Source organism: Fringilla coelebs (genome assembly GCF_963513975.1).
Source record: "Fringilla coelebs genome assembly, chromosome: 4".
NCBI classification, from domain to species: domain Eukaryota; kingdom Metazoa; phylum Chordata; class Aves; order Passeriformes; family Fringillidae; genus Fringilla; species Fringilla coelebs.
Genome location: NC_140032.1, coordinates 60,130,421 through 60,145,777, shown reverse-complemented (window position 1 = coordinate 60,145,777; position 15,357 = coordinate 60,130,421). Strand labels below are relative to the sequence as shown.

The window sequence follows — 15,357 nt, the reverse complement described above, 5'->3', positions numbered from 1 at the left end:
ATGTGAGGAGTAGCTAAAGTCACTTGGTGTGTTCAGCCTGGAAAAGAAGAGACGGAGGGGAGGCCCCAACTCAGTCCCCAACTTCGGCAAGAGAGGAAGAGGAGGGGCAGGCACTGCTCTCTTCTCTGTGGAGACAATGACAGAACCCAGAGGGAATGGCCTGAAGCTGTGTCAGGGAAGTTTTAGACGGAATAGTAGGAAAAGGTTCTTCACCCACAGGGTGTTTGGGCACTGGAACAGGTTCCCCAGGGAAGTGGTCACAGCAATAAGCCCAACAGAGTTCAAGAAGTGTTTGGACAATGCTCTCAAGCACAGGGTGTGACTCTTGGGGACGTCCTGTGCAGGACCAGGAGTTGGACTCGATGGTCCTTGTGGTCCCTTCCCATTCAGAGTATTGTATGTTTCTAAATCTCTTGCAGAAATCTTACAGAAAGTAAGATTTGTTTTGTGGCCTACACAAGCTGGGGCAAACACTGCAGGAGCAACAAGATGAACAGTAACAACTCAAGAAAGAGATGTAAAGTTGTCTTCTATGCATTTTTATGCATTTACTATGCATAACTCTGCAGATAAAAAAAGAGATGAGCTAGCATTGCTGCACATGGCCAGGGAAAACCTGGCCTGCCAGGAAGGGATTGCTCCAATCTATGGACTTTTACAAAGGTGCTACCATCCTGTTTAGTCATGCACTTGAAATTGATCCCCATAAAAATTACAACTACTCTTGATAGCAGCACTAATGGGACAGTGAAGATGACTTGCAGTTATGCAGAGGAAATACAAATTTCAGGAAAGGATTGTGGGAACTGGCCCTGTAAGAACAACACCTTTATTCAGAAACACAGTGCTTCTACCACTTGACTGAGGCAAGAAAGGCTTGATGGCATCAATAAGTACATTCTAGAGCAGTAATGATTCCCGAATAGAAAAGGGCTCTGGGATTAAAGGAATTTTGTCCCTGTCTGACATATCCTGTGACCACAAAAGCAGCTGAGATTGTGTTGGTGTCCTGATAAGCATCTTTTTAGACTGAGTTTCTTCCTGGTGAAGGTAGGTGCTAATTAAAGTATGGAACCACTATTTATTTCAGGTTAAGCCACTAAATATTAGATACAGTGTTTGACAAGATCATAGCTAGAACACGCAGAAAGACTGAATAGTCTCTTGAAGAAATGAACAGCTGTACACATTTTTTTTCCTCTGTGGCAAAGAGGAGTGAGCCACGCTAGACATTTTGGCAGAGTAAATTAACAGCAAGTATTTAATATACAAGGATGGTGTTCATGTTGTTGACTTAGGTAATAATAAAAATACAAAGAAATTTCTCCTTAAAAATAATCAAGTCAGTTGCACAATCAGTTCAGCAAACTACTGAACAGTGGGAATTGCATCTTTCCGTCTGGTTTTAAGAGAACTTCTTCATGAAGTGTAGTTTGAGGTAGGCAATGGTGAGGAAGATCAGTGTCATGCAGGCCAGAGCCAGGTGGTTCTGCCACAAGCCCCAGGTGCTCATATCGATGCCTTGACTCTTCAGATACTCCTCTCCAGTACATGGCCTGCAGATAAATACACACACATTGATAAGCATAGTCAATAAATGACTCAGCAGGATCTAGGAAGATCTGTACAAGTTGTAATGTGGTTGCATGTGTGTAGTCGGCCGGGCAAACACCAGCTATATGTCAGTGGTTAATTTTCCATTGTAAATTTGCTTTTCTCGTAGCTGCAGTTTCACGTAGAAAGCTGAAATGGATTTTGTGAGGCTGTATAATTGTGTGTGTGTGTGCATAGCTCTCACTAAATACAGTTTGAAAAAAAGTAAGTATAATGCCAGATATTTCTAGTGTTATAAATACTAAATATGCCAACAAGCAGAATGTTCCATGCAGTCAGAATGCAAAAACCTAGTCAAAGGTTCCTTTTCTGTGTAAAAACTCACAGATTCTCTGATCATCAGTGAGTATCTTTGATACTCAGACTGATGTTCTAGGACTTCTAAAGCTGCTGATGGTGGGATTAATTTCAGTGTACCAAAATACTTACATTGGGCCTGTCTGTCGATAGCTACTGTCATTGCTTAAAACTGTGTTGTTATTGCTGCCACAGAAGTTCAGACCAGTCAACTCATTGATCTGTAAAGCCTTTTAAAATAAAAGAAACAGTGACAACAGAAATTAGTATGTAAAGGAGCGATACATTAACAAGATGAGATATAATGCAATCAAAATTAATTCTAAAAATGTGCTGGTATCACTATTATAGTTGCCAGATCCCCATTTTTTAGCAAAGTAGCAGAGTTCTTTTTTTCTTTTAAGAGAGGAATGTATATAGCCTGTACACACCTGGTAAAGCCTGCACCTCAATGGGCTTTACCACTTCTCCCAGGCCAGACTATTTCCGCACAGGCACAGTAAAGCCCAAATTTCTCTGCAAAATATGCCTCTGACTTAAGTTTTTGCAGATTAGGAGAAAAGCTTTAGCCTGACAAGATTTGTTTGATTGATGGAAAAGACAAATAGGAGATTTTTACTTTTTTGGGTGGGGATAACATTGCTCTTTACTTTGAAACATTTCTGTCTAGCTCAAGTCCAGTGAATGTAGCAGTTTTGTCTCTCATATGAGGTATTTCCAAATTACTGGAATGAGCTCTTCTAAACAGCAGTTGGTGCTAGTTGATGAGAAGCCCTTCTTGTTTCAAGATACCGCACAATACTCCAAGATTGTTGTACTTAATTAGCTTTTCTTTTGCTCATTAGGGCTTTAAGTGTGAAGATTTCATTATCCTGATTCAAGACATTCCTTTCTAGCAAACCATTTCCAGGTTTGTACACAGGAAATCAGAGCACTTACTGTCATTCCATATCGAGGGATGCTAAAGTATTTGAGCCAAGAGAGCCAGGACATGACGCTTGTGAGATTGACCAGCAACCCAGAGAAAATCTAGAGACAATGTTTATCAAAAAAAAGCCATAACAACAACAACAAAAAAACCAAACAGATTACAAGTTACATGCTTTTATCATGTCTCCTTCTCTAGCTCTTGACTTTGCTTCTTCAGAGAAAAAGGAATGGGAAAGCATTCCTAGAGGAAGAAACTCTTCCAGCAGACGAACAAAAGGGAAGGATTTATATGTTATCAAGCTTTGGGCCATAACCTCAGGTCCTTCCCCCAAAACAAGTGACAAGGACTGCTTTCCACAGTGCAGTAGACCCCCATGGGTTCATATGAACTCTCTGCTGCTCCTCAGCATGGAACTGCTCTGGGTTTTGCCTGTGTGCCCTGAGTCTGAGGCAATGTGGACTTCGGCTGTAGGTTCAGCTCTGCCTCACCTAAAGTGCCAGTGTCCTGACTGTGGCTGCGTGTTGCCCCGTTTAACATGCCCAAGGTGGGCCCTGCAGCTGAGGAGGACAGCTGGGCTGGTGGTCTCAGAAAACAGGAGGCTTCAGGTCATGCTCTCAGCCAGACACATTTGCCTTTCACAAAGTTAAGGGAGGGAGAATGAAATGTAGCCCTAAGTGGCTTTCCTACTTTCCAGGTAGTTTTCTGTCTGCTAGAGCCACAGAGAAGTCAGAGGAACCACTCTCCTCCTCACACCCAACCCTCCAGCCCCTCACTTCTTGCTCTTTCAAAGGACAAATCAGAATATTCCACCCCACAGCATCAGGATACTCAAATAAGAACAAATCAGGATACGTTAACCCCAACAGACTTTTTGCAGAATTCAGCTGAACTCCATACTAGTAGGATTTCTGGATTTCAGCATTTCTGGGATTTCTTGATCCAGACTAGAGAACTGAAAAGTACTACTCACAATCATAAAAACAAATGCAACAGTCATGAGTAGGTTTGCTATAGCGACCACGCTCTGTCCTGCTGCAACGGCAAGTGCCATGGAAGTGGCTGTGTAGGACACCATCATAAGCGTGAACATCATTATAAAGAAGGCTTCTACTGTTGGTTTCAAACCTTAAAGATCAGAACAAGAAGGGTTTCAGAATGGTCCTGCTGAAAGCTCTGCCATCACCTGAACACTATCATGACTTTCCTAGTGTGTCCTGCTTACAAATTACATCTTGTCTGCCACTGAGACCCAAGACTGCTGTGGTGCTTATGTGTCTGTCTTGACAGTGGAAGAGAGGATGAATAAGTAGTATGCCCAAAACTGCAGTAAGACTGAAGATAGTAGAATGTGTAGAAGTACTGCACTTCACATATCCAAAGTGGCTGCAAGATGTCTGTAGCCTCTCTCCACAGCTGCGGGGGCTGGATGGGAGCCTGGCTAGCCCTCCTGGAATACAGCCAGGGATGGCTGCACGATCTGCCACTCCCAGGTTCTCCCCAGAACCTCTGGGTAGTGGTTACCGTCTGCGGCGTGGATGGTGCAGGTGGGAGCTTGGCTACGAGGTTCCAAGACGAAGGAAGGAGAAGTGGAGCACCCATGTAGATACCAAGGACTTGTGTTACCTGGGCGGTGCCAGGGACGGGTGACTCCGAGAGAAAGCTGGGGGGGGCACATATAAAGGAAGTGGGTGTGATAGGAGGAGATACAAAGCTCATCAATGAAAGGGAGATGCAGGGAGGAGCGAGGGTTACAGCTAAGCCACTGAGGATCACACAGGGGAGAGGAGAAAGCCTGGGAGCCAATCATACACCGAATAAGGGATGTTTGACACAGAAAATTCTCGAAATAAAGGGGGGGTGGTTACTGTGACAGGTGGGGGGGGTCGGGGGGGGAAGTGTTGCAGGCAGCACCAAAAGGGGAGATAATAGGCTTATAAGGGCATAAAGGGTTTTGAGTGACAAGCAGCTGGCGGGAAAACCAGGAGTAAACAACTCAGGGAGAAATCATTGTGAGGGAAATACATGGGGGGAAACCAAGGACCAAACCATTATTAACTTAGAAAAGGATAACCAACTTCTGTTAATATTTCTAAAAACACACAAAGCCACAGTTGTCCATCAAAGGAGAAACTTCTAGTGCACTTCCATGAGCAGCAGCTGTACATCATTTCACTAGTTTCCAGCAGAGAGCTCTCCTAAAGAACCTAGCAGCCTTGAGGTGGTTATGGATTCAGTAGCAAGCTCTGTTTCTCTCCACTTTCACACTTTGAGAGCCTCTTGCTGATGTGGCCTTGTTTCCTATTCCTTAGGGTAAAAACTCAGACTAAAGCCAACAAACTGGTATTAATTCACACAGTATTTAGATCTTAAAACCAAACCTTTTTTTTTAGGTGCTCTTGCAAGGATCAGAAAAGTATCTTGTAAGAGTCATCAGAAGCCAAGAAGGCCATAGATGAAAAGGAATAAATCGATACAATGTTGTAAACGTTATAGCTTCCTTCTAAGGACAGTGAAGATGAGACATGTCACAGATTCTCTGATGGATGCTTTAATCTTTGTGTCTTTTCTGTAGAAAACAACAGGGTGTGCTAAAACTAAGCTCAGTAGCCAATGCCACGCCAGTGGAGGGATTTAGCTTACATAATTATCCATGTATGCATACACATCTATAAGATGCACGTGCCATGATTTATTGGGGGGGTGGGTCAGAATGAGACTGTAGGAGACCATACTTGCCTAGCATGAAGTAAACTATGCAGGTGAAGATGATGCTGGGCATAGTCCTTATGGGTATTAAATCAGCCATTAGCTTTGCTATGAAGTATACAGATATTCTGTAGTACCCACTGATATATTCATGCCTGGAACACATAGATAGGTACAGCACATTACAAATTTAATCACTAAAAGCCAGTTTGATTTTCACCCCTTGACAAATGAATTCTAGCTCAAACTGGAAGAAAATCTTTCATACTTGGGCTATAATGCAGCTGTCCAGTAAGCCTATACAGTATAGAACTGGTGACATTTTCATATGCAAGTGAACATGGGTATTTCTGCACATAATTTTTAGTAAATTTATGTCATGTCATCGAGACAGAGAATGTAAAGTTTGACTAATTTTCATATTTTATACAGCATAATATGCATAGCTTTAAAGAATCCAGTTAGATGACATTTATTGCCCTCACGAGCAAGTCACACATTATTAATCAATGCCAAAATTGAGTATTCAAGGGTTTTTTACCAACTGTGTCAATAATATTACGCTCTGAGCCAGTTGTAATCATAGGTACCTTTTGAGGGGTTTGCAGTCAACTCACTAATAGACTAAGAGAGTACATTTGCAATGAGCACTATCATTGAAATAATTTGAAAATTCTGCACTAACTGTACTTAAATGACATTTACAGCATGTCAGACAAACTCATTGTCTTACAGCAGAGTCTGCTATCTTTTTTGTATGTTTTACTTACATAAATATCTTCTTTTCTACAACAAAGAGTTCAAGAGCTGAGACACTGCTGAAACACTGGTTGGTGGTCAGAAAGAACATTGCACCCACTCTGCAAAACAGCAAAACAGTGAGCCATTATTTAAAATGGGATGTAAAGTAGTGTTTCCACAACAGAGTACATAAATCCACTTGCAGTTTCTGAAGTTTAGCAGTGTTTGACCTTCCATCCCAAAATCCATGGAAAAAGTCTTGGCTATGAGTGTGAATCTGTAACAAGCCTGACATAGATGTGATACAGTTGTTATTTGGTTTTGGCATGCAATGATAGCACATTCTCTGATGCAGTCAAAATATTGAAAATCAACTGAGGTTTTTTTTTGAGGGGCTGTGGTTTGGTTTTGTCCTTGATGTAATTTCCTGACATGTTAAAGATTCACAGATGGTGAGGCATTTGTCTGCCTCAAACAGAGAAGAACCAAATAAACACTGTGAGAAGTAGTTTTCACCTTTTCCACAAAAATTTAAGGCACTTCATACTCAATTTTAAACTGGGCTGTGAAGTCTTATGAGGTGCTATGAAGTCTTATGGTATTAAGAACCCAGAGGTTTCATAGTGGCAAACTCATGTGTCAGGTGATGTCATACAGCTGTCAAAAGGATACAGAGAGCAGCATAATTTGAAAATCTTGTACTGTTGGTAAATTCAAGTGTGTGAGTAGAAACAGTTCCAAGATTACAACTTTAGTTACCTAGGTTTATGTAGCTGCAAGTCTGTATATTTTAACACTCTCAGTTCTGCAGGGACCTTGCTAGAGGAACAAAATCACATCCAAGTTACGCAGGCTTGGCCGTACTGATGTGAAGGGAAGTATTTCCTTTAAAGAGGTAGTAAGCTCCTTTAAAGGGAGCTTTATCAAATTTTTGAATATCCATTACCTAGACTGACTGACCTGTTCTGTAGTCCAGCAGAGTTTTCCTCAAGTCCAAAGAAGATGGCACCTACAACCAGTCCCAGAAAAGCTGTAATACAAAGCTAAATGGGAAAAAGAGAAAAGAGGAGGCAAAATATCATTCTCATTGCTTCAAAGGTTTTCCTGACTGCCAGGATGAGGATGACAGTTTATTGTCATGCTCCACAGTGTGTAATTACTGGGCTCTATTATACATCTTCCTCATGAGATTGTTTCTAGTGAGATGCTACAACAGGGCTATAGATATTTGCAGTCTCTAACTATTTAAATAGCAGAGATAACAGCTGCCACAAGGATGTCACTTAAAAGACTGAAGTGTGTACATCACACTTTTTAAATGCTAAATGCAAATGACAAAAAATCTCAGGAAAACAATGCTATCAGACAGTGCTGTCACTTTTAAGCCTGAGCAATGCATGAGTCTTAACACCGTAAGCTACTTAATCCTGTTACCTTCTCTTGCTAAGATCATGCTGAAAGGAGCAAGTGTCAGGGATAATTCAGCTCCTGAGCCAGTTGCACTGGAAAGCAGGGATCATTTCAAGACCAGTTTGGAGCAGATTAATGAAAAAAAGGCTTAATGAGCTATGGACCCCTAAAAGAATGCTGGACAAATCCACCCCTGATGAGGGTGGGGAGATGAAAAAGATTGTGAGAAACAAGTCAGGACCATTAACCTTGGGCTATGAAGGAGGTTCTTGAGAGTCTAATTCTTGTCACAAGGTCAATCTTTTACAAAGCAGTTAAGGATGTCCATAGTATCAACCTACAGGCACAAACACATACTCAAAGCCTTCTAACCTCAGGGATTCTGGACTTGTTTTACCTCACCAGCCATTTATTCACTCATTATATAAAACATGATGAAGATAATTTATACCCCTGGCTACAGGCCAACTTTTCTATTGGCCTCTCCCGAACTGCTTAGAATTGCAGTGAGAGTTTTGGTGGTGCTGCAGCTGCAGAGTTTGGCCCATGAATTAGGGGATTCCTGAGGATTAGTCACTCTGCAGAGGCCAGCTGGACATTCTTCATTTTTGAAATCAATGTGCAGCTCTGAAGGAGTCAACACTTTTGGTTCTGATCCTTCAGAAAAAGCAGCAGTAACAGAGCCAGTGATTATCTTTCATGGTGGGTGCTGAACCCCATTGTGGGCTTCATGACATCTTATCCAGAAGACATCATCACCAATGTGAACAGTCAAATAACCAAACAGCACACATATTACGAGACTGCAAAAATACTTTTGCACTTGAGCCAACTCCCAGCACTTCATTTTGTGCTGAAGTTTAATGAAGTATGCAAATGCAGCCTGTTAACTTTTCCTGGCAGGGGAGAGTATTTGAGGCCAAACCCCACATTGCCAAGCCTGGACAATTAGAGTCAAATCTGAAGAATGTTCTCAGCAAATGTATGAAACTTCTTGGGACATAATGTGCTCCTGGCTGGGAGTAGCAGAATACCCTGCTGGGATAGGTCTTGCCTCCCTAAGTCTTTCAGTAGTCCAAAATAAATTACTGAACAGTCCCACATTTGGGAGCATTCAGAACACCTTTTATCCCCAGATTCCTAGACCTCGAGCACTCTTTCTTCAGATGCTTACTGCAGCCAAGATATCAGGAGGCAAAACCATCCCAGTGACTTATCTCATAATCCGTGAGCCAAATAAATTCAATGTATATCATAAAATTATAGATACAAATAGCCTTACCTGAGCTATGGAAGCCTGAGGGTTTCCTATCAGGTTTTTAAATGTGCGCCTGGACACCCATTTCAGCTGGTGGAGGAAGGAATTGGCATATGTGATTTGCTGGAAAAGTTGTTTGGTTTTCTCTTTATTTCCTGAAGAAATGCTCTCTAAATGTGCTTTTGTTTCTCGGTAGTAGGCAGAGTTGGAGTATTTTTCTGCTAATTGCTCAGCCAAGGTTTTCTCATATTTAGAGCATTCTTCAGTGCTCTCTGCTAGAAAGATTAAAAAACCAGAAGAATTAAGATGCACACGTAGTTCCAGTGATTCACTGCACTCAGTCCCATAGCAGACAGCTCAAAACAGTTGGTATGAATAAGATAAAAAAAATCTGTGTTTGTCTGTGCAACCTGTCCCACAAGCAGCAGCAGCCTCTCAGCTCTCTGACCAGGCAAACTCTTGTCTGCCCACGGAGTTGAAACATGGCTTTTAATCAAAAAGTGATTTTTACATCCCCTTTGTCCCCAAAGGTTGCTGTAAGTGAACTGTTTCACAGATAATGACATAATCCTGGACTTTCCAGACTTTTAGGTCCAGGTAATCCTGCATGTGTCTACTTTGGTCACATATGAATTTCAGCTGGACCTCCTTTTTTTCTTAACTGTGGTACAGTGTGAGCTTTTGCAATGACAGATGTAATGTGTCATATCTGCCAGCTATAATATTTGCTAGACCCTGATCATTTTGTAAAATGATGGGTGCTTCTTTGGTAAAGGTATAGTGAAACTGCGTTTGGGCACTCAGCATATTCATTACTTCATTTGCCTTTTCATTCCTGTGAAAAGAGAGTAAGCTATTACTGAGTGGCAGCAGAAAAGTATGAGAAAGCATGCTCAAAAAAATAGGTGAGAGCTGATTCATTAGTCTGGGTATAATTTCTGCCTGAGCACAACTTCAGGGAAACGTCAGATGAGCAGTGGTACCCTATGTCTACCCCTTCCCACCCTGCTCAAAGGAAGGAAAACAGTAATTTCCTAGCAGAAAAGTTGTTACATTAGGTAAAATAGTCAAGTCATAACTGCATCAAATTATGTCCTTAACAGGAACAATTATCCTGTTTTATCATCTCTGCTTCTGCAGGATTTCAGCTGGTTTGCCTTGAAGATGAAAGAAGCTCTTTCTGAGTGCTGAGAGTTACCAAAACAGTTTTTTAAATTCTCATTCCCACACTTGTTAGGATAACTTGACTCAGCTCTGGGTTTCATACCTGTGTTACTTTCATCAGCCTTGTTCATTGCCACGGCGGTGGAGTCTCCATTGATGATGTCCAGAAAAAAATCAGCGGGGTTGTTGTAGGGCTCGCACTGGTAGCCTGTGGTGACAGTGACACTGTCGTGACAGTGTTGCGAGGCCTGGGTGGGGTTGAGTGACTGGCCAAGGACTGTGCCTGGCTGTCAAGAGCACAGCCACACATCCTGCCCATGGAGCAGCCTGCACCAAAGGCATGGCAGCCTTTGGAAAGTCCACGCTTTCTTGGGGGATGAGCGGCACTGCCAGGCAGCACCATCAGCAAAAGCGAGGTGACAGGTAGCAGTGTGCCCTTCCCAGCCCTAGCCCAGGTTTTCTCGAATTAAGATGTACCAGGAACAGCTCACCCAAATCCACATGTGGGCCAAAAGGAGAAACATCCAGAGAAATGCTCAGCCTGTTAAAATACTGGGCTTGCTTGGACACGCCATGTCCAATTCTGGCCCAGAGCTATGGGAATTTCACTCGAGTTGGTGCAAACCAAAGGTTGGCCCTGCTGGAAATAGTGCTCACCAATGGACTGAAAATACTCGATGGCGTGCTGGGCCGGCCCATGGTACAGCACTCTCCCTGCAGCCAGCAGTGTCAGGTTGTCAAACAGTCGGAATATGGAGTACCGAGGCTGGTGGATGGAGAAGATGATTGTCCTTCCTTGTTTTGACATCCTGAATGTGAAGAATGACAGAGATGTCAGCTTTGCAAGTTGATTCAGTGTTTAGATAAGAGCATTTGAAAGTTCAGTTAAGTCTTGATGAAGTCTGATTAGCTTGGTATGCCAGAGAAGGAAGAAGAAAGGGAAAAAAAATATTTAGGTCATATTTACAGTGTCTGTATGAGAAAAGAATTCTCACTTTGGAGAGAGAGAATTCATTCAGTTTTTTCCCTACCCCATTCACATCCTTGGCTCACTGGTAAATAATCACATGTCTGAATTCCCTGTTTGCTCATTTGAACTGTAATCCGAGTCAAATACAACTGAAGTCTAGCAGAGTGGAGTGCTGAGAACAGGAAGCTGTTTCTAAGGCCACCACCTTTTCAGTAGCAGTAGAACAGCATTAGCAGTGCTGGCATCAAGTCCTGTGGTTGGCTCATCCAAAAACAAGATGGCAGGATCCGTGATGAGCTCCATCCCAATATTGGTCCTTTTCCGCTCTCCTCCAGACACCCCACGAGAGAACTGGGTACCAACCTAATAAAAAAAAAGAAACTTGTCTTGTTTGGCCCAAGGAGAAATCCTTGAACAAACAGTATTGTACCCACATGGCAGTATCTGGGGAGAGTTGTAAGGAATTCTGGCCCTACACTCAGAAGCAGATGTAAATGTTATCTCACACAGAGTCTTGTTCTTAATGTTAGTATTACTTGAGGTCTTGTCTTTTTCTCCAACCACTAACTTTCCCTTTCACCTTTGCCTTTCCCTTTCTTTTTACCTGCAATGTAGTACCACATGGCAGCATCAAAACAGTCTGTACAGGTCTCCATACAGAAATGTCACTAATTATTGTATTACTGAAACATCCTGTGGAAATTTACTTTTTTTTTAATCTGCCATGATGACTCATTTGGTTAATTAATAAACCACTTACTACATTTTAAGTAACATGTTTACAGGCCTTACCTTGGAATCTGCAACTTTGCTCAAACCCAGTTCCTTGATGATCTGATTCACTCGTTCATTTTTCTCCCGTTCCTTCACTGACTTTGGCAAGCGGAGTGCTGCTGAGAACTTCAGATTTTCTCTTACAGTCAGGGTTCCCATGACCACATCATCCTTCATTAAAAAAAAGGGTAGATACTTGGTGGTTGCTCAGCTCAGTTTCTATTTATTCCTCTGAGAACTCTATCTACCTATGTTTTATGCTGTCCTTGCACGCAGAGGGACAGTAGCAGCAGCCAGAACATGCAGTAAGGTGCATCTTCAATGCCCGTGTCATAGAAGAGTTTGGATTTCATGCACATAATTATATTTGCCTTAATTCATAAAGCAACGCCACATAGGAACAGTGTCCATCATGCATGATATCAAAATATATAAACAGCAAAGTATTAAAAACAGTCCCTTATGTATTCTTACTTTATTCAGTTTTTTGGAGGTGTTGAGAGAGAGACTCAGTGGCTGAAGGGACTTAAGAAGCAGCTACAGCTCAGGTCATTATCACAGTGTGTTTGTTCATGCAGCCTCAGCCCAACACAGGGAGAAAAGAGGGAATGTAAAGAGAGGTTGGGTCCATGAGGGTTAGGGTGATGGTGTTCCAAACTTGTTTTGTCAAAGGAGGATGGAGGGGAAGTTTTGTCTCTTGCAAAGCAAAGGGAATCTGTCAGTTGTGGGAAGTTGAGATTTACATGTGGTTTGAGAGACCACCTTTCTGTAACATGTTGACAGTAATTTTAAGGAGTTTTCCTCGATTCTTGGATAAAGGCAAGGTATTTGCAACACAGCAGCAACTTCTTACAATAGAATCCACTGTGACAAAAATTATTTACCTGTACTACATACCCAGAGGTACATTTAAAATTGGCAGGCTGAGGAGCTCCATTGATCAAAATGTCACCAGAGAGCCCACAGGGATCCTTTCTTGCAGCCAAAATGTCCAGTAGCCTAAAGGAAAAGTTGGTTCCTTTGTCAGATGAACATGCAGGTGGCAAAGCTCTCTGAACCTCAAACGCAGCTCATGGAACAAACAGCTACATAAAAGCAGATCAAATTCAATTTCTGCAACCTAGAAAAACCCCAGCAACTTTCAAGGACTGAGTTTCTTTTGTCCTGGTTTCCTAAGAAAATGAGATCCGTGCCAGGTCCATGTCCATTTTTTCAATAATTTGGGTTTAGCCTCAAATTGGTTATGCATTAGCAGGATGGTGTGTAAGGAGTGACTGTCAGTACAGTGTGGACAAAAATTGTATTTCACCTTTCTCGTATAATCTGATTATCTTTTGGAATTCAAGTATTTCTCAGAAAACAGGGAGACTTACAGGTCCTAAATAAAAACTCAATCTTTCTCTGAAAGAGAAGTTCACTACAGCTAAATGTGTACAATTTCATTTTCCCCTCGGTGTAATTTCTGTGGAGGGTGAGGGGGGCACTTACGAAGATTTACCACTGCCAGTGGGTCCCAAAATTGCATTCAGTCCTGGTTTCATGATGCCGCTGTAAGACAAAATAGATAAGTTTTACCAAATAGTTAGGGTGGGGTTATTTCTCTGCCTGTTTCAACTGGTAGGCCAGTGTAATTTATCTGTACAACTACTTTCTGCCTGCCATTAATTTTGGAATTAATGAAACTGCCTAATCACAAGCAATATTTAAGATCAGACTTCACCTTAACTTTTTATTCCTAATTCAAGAAAAACTAATAATCATAAAATAAGACAGAACAGAAACATGACTAAAATGTAGCAAAATCTGTACATGTATTTTTACCACATGGATCTCTACAAGAGAAACACGCACTTGCTTTAACCATACTCAGTTCCAAAGGTATTATTCTCTCAACAAAGAATAATAGTCCCTGTAGGCAGAATAAACTAGGGATTTGTCTGCACTTAAAATGCAATTGATAGTTTCTTTGTATCTGACATTAAAGCCCCATGAAACTCAAAAGCCAGATGAAAAATGTCACAAATGACCCATGTGAGTCAACTGAGGTACCACAACACATGGCTTTTGAGGAAAGCAATAAAGCAATAAAGCAATAGAGCTCATGTATAGTGGAAATTCCCTGGGCAAAGAGTAGGATAGACAGAGCTACACAAAAGGGTGAATATTTATGATAGAAATTGGAGTTAGGGAGCTGAAAGTCGTGGGTGACTTGGAGTTAGGGAGCTGAAAGTCGTGGGTGACTTGGAATGGCATATTGTATGCCAATGCCTTGCCACTGAGTTTAACTACTGAACTGTGAATGGGCAAGTTTTATTCACTGATTATTGAACAAAGACCATAGTGACATGACTGCTTTACTGCAGTAGGGCTCACTGTCGGGGAAAAAACCACAAAACAACTCAACAAAACATGCAAAAACTTCAGAAACCTTTACATCTCTTCACAGTTAACCTAACCCTCACTAATATTATTGTGTTAAATGTTTTAAGTTTTTAACCCCCAAAAAATTAACTTTTCCCAAGGCCACCTAAGGGAAGGAGACAACCACAAAGGAAAGGCTGCTGGTATCTCAGCTAAACACCTTGGCACAGTGGAAGAATTGCCAGGGAGTGTAGAGCAAGCAGAGCTGGCTGGTGTGCCCAGTGCTGATAGCAGCCAGGGGGATTGTATCCTCAGGGTCAAAGGAAGTGTGCTCTCTGATGTACAGGCTCAACCAGAGATGAGGACCTGGGCTTAAGCACAGCTGACAGCAAACATGAAGCAACCACACATACAAATAATTTTTCTAAATCTTGGTCTGCAGATAGTGCTGAATGGCTCAGTGACATGAGTGAAGTCAACTCTCCAGACAGAAATAAAACTTACATGTACTCTAATGAGATGTTTAAATACATACTTGACATCTCTCAAAACTTCTTTTTTGGTGGTTTTTTTGAAACACAGGAACCCAGACTTTGTCTTCACATGGTAGTAGATATTGTGGAAGGTAAGCACGCTTCCTACCCTGCCAGCCAAATCTGGCAAGGACTGCATTCTGCTGGGAATGCCATTTGTACCGGATTCTGACATCTGAATACATAGGTGTGGCTGGTCTTCTGCCATCTTTCCTCTGGACATGAAACACAGGAAAGAGAAGATTTGATTAGGTATGAAGAGGAAAGGTGTGTGTTTTGGGCTCAGCACGGGGCCCATCTAGGAGTGTCTCTTTTGTATAGGAGGGTTTGGTCCTGTGGGCTCAGACCCAGAGATGACACAGAGTTGATGAGGGTCAGCCAGAGGCAGGGAGATAGAAGAGTTTCCCTCCATCCTGATGGTCTGCAGGGGTGGGCTGACCTTGGGAGACCACAGCTGCCCATCCAGCTGCCCTCTGAGGTGAATATCTATTCTGGCACCTGGACCTCCTTCTCTAGGGTCTGTTTCTCCCACATTTTCTCACTCCTCTCTCACAGCTGCTGAACATCTTTTGCCCTTTCTTACACGTTTCCAGAGAAG

General features: G+C 42.1%; 1 protein-coding gene across 1 annotated transcript; it reads right to left on the bottom strand.

Moving 5' to 3' along the window:
- Positions 1-1,405: 1,405 nt before the first annotated feature.
- On the bottom strand, positions 1,406-14,967 carry ABCG2 (ATP binding cassette subfamily G member 2 (JR blood group); the record flags this gene model as incomplete). The annotated part of the gene is made up of 15 exons (XM_084204202.1): positions 1,406-1,556; positions 2,044-2,141; positions 2,851-2,940; positions 3,813-3,967; positions 5,579-5,703; positions 6,319-6,408; positions 7,250-7,332; positions 8,982-9,232; positions 10,225-10,329; positions 10,779-10,930; positions 11,297-11,454; positions 11,884-12,036; positions 12,750-12,864; positions 13,354-13,413; positions 14,762-14,967. The coding sequence occupies 15 exons, from the start codon at positions 14,965-14,967 to the stop codon at positions 1,406-1,408; spliced, it is 1,992 nt and encodes a 663-aa protein (XP_084060328.1).
- Positions 14,968-15,357: the final 390 nt, after the last annotated feature.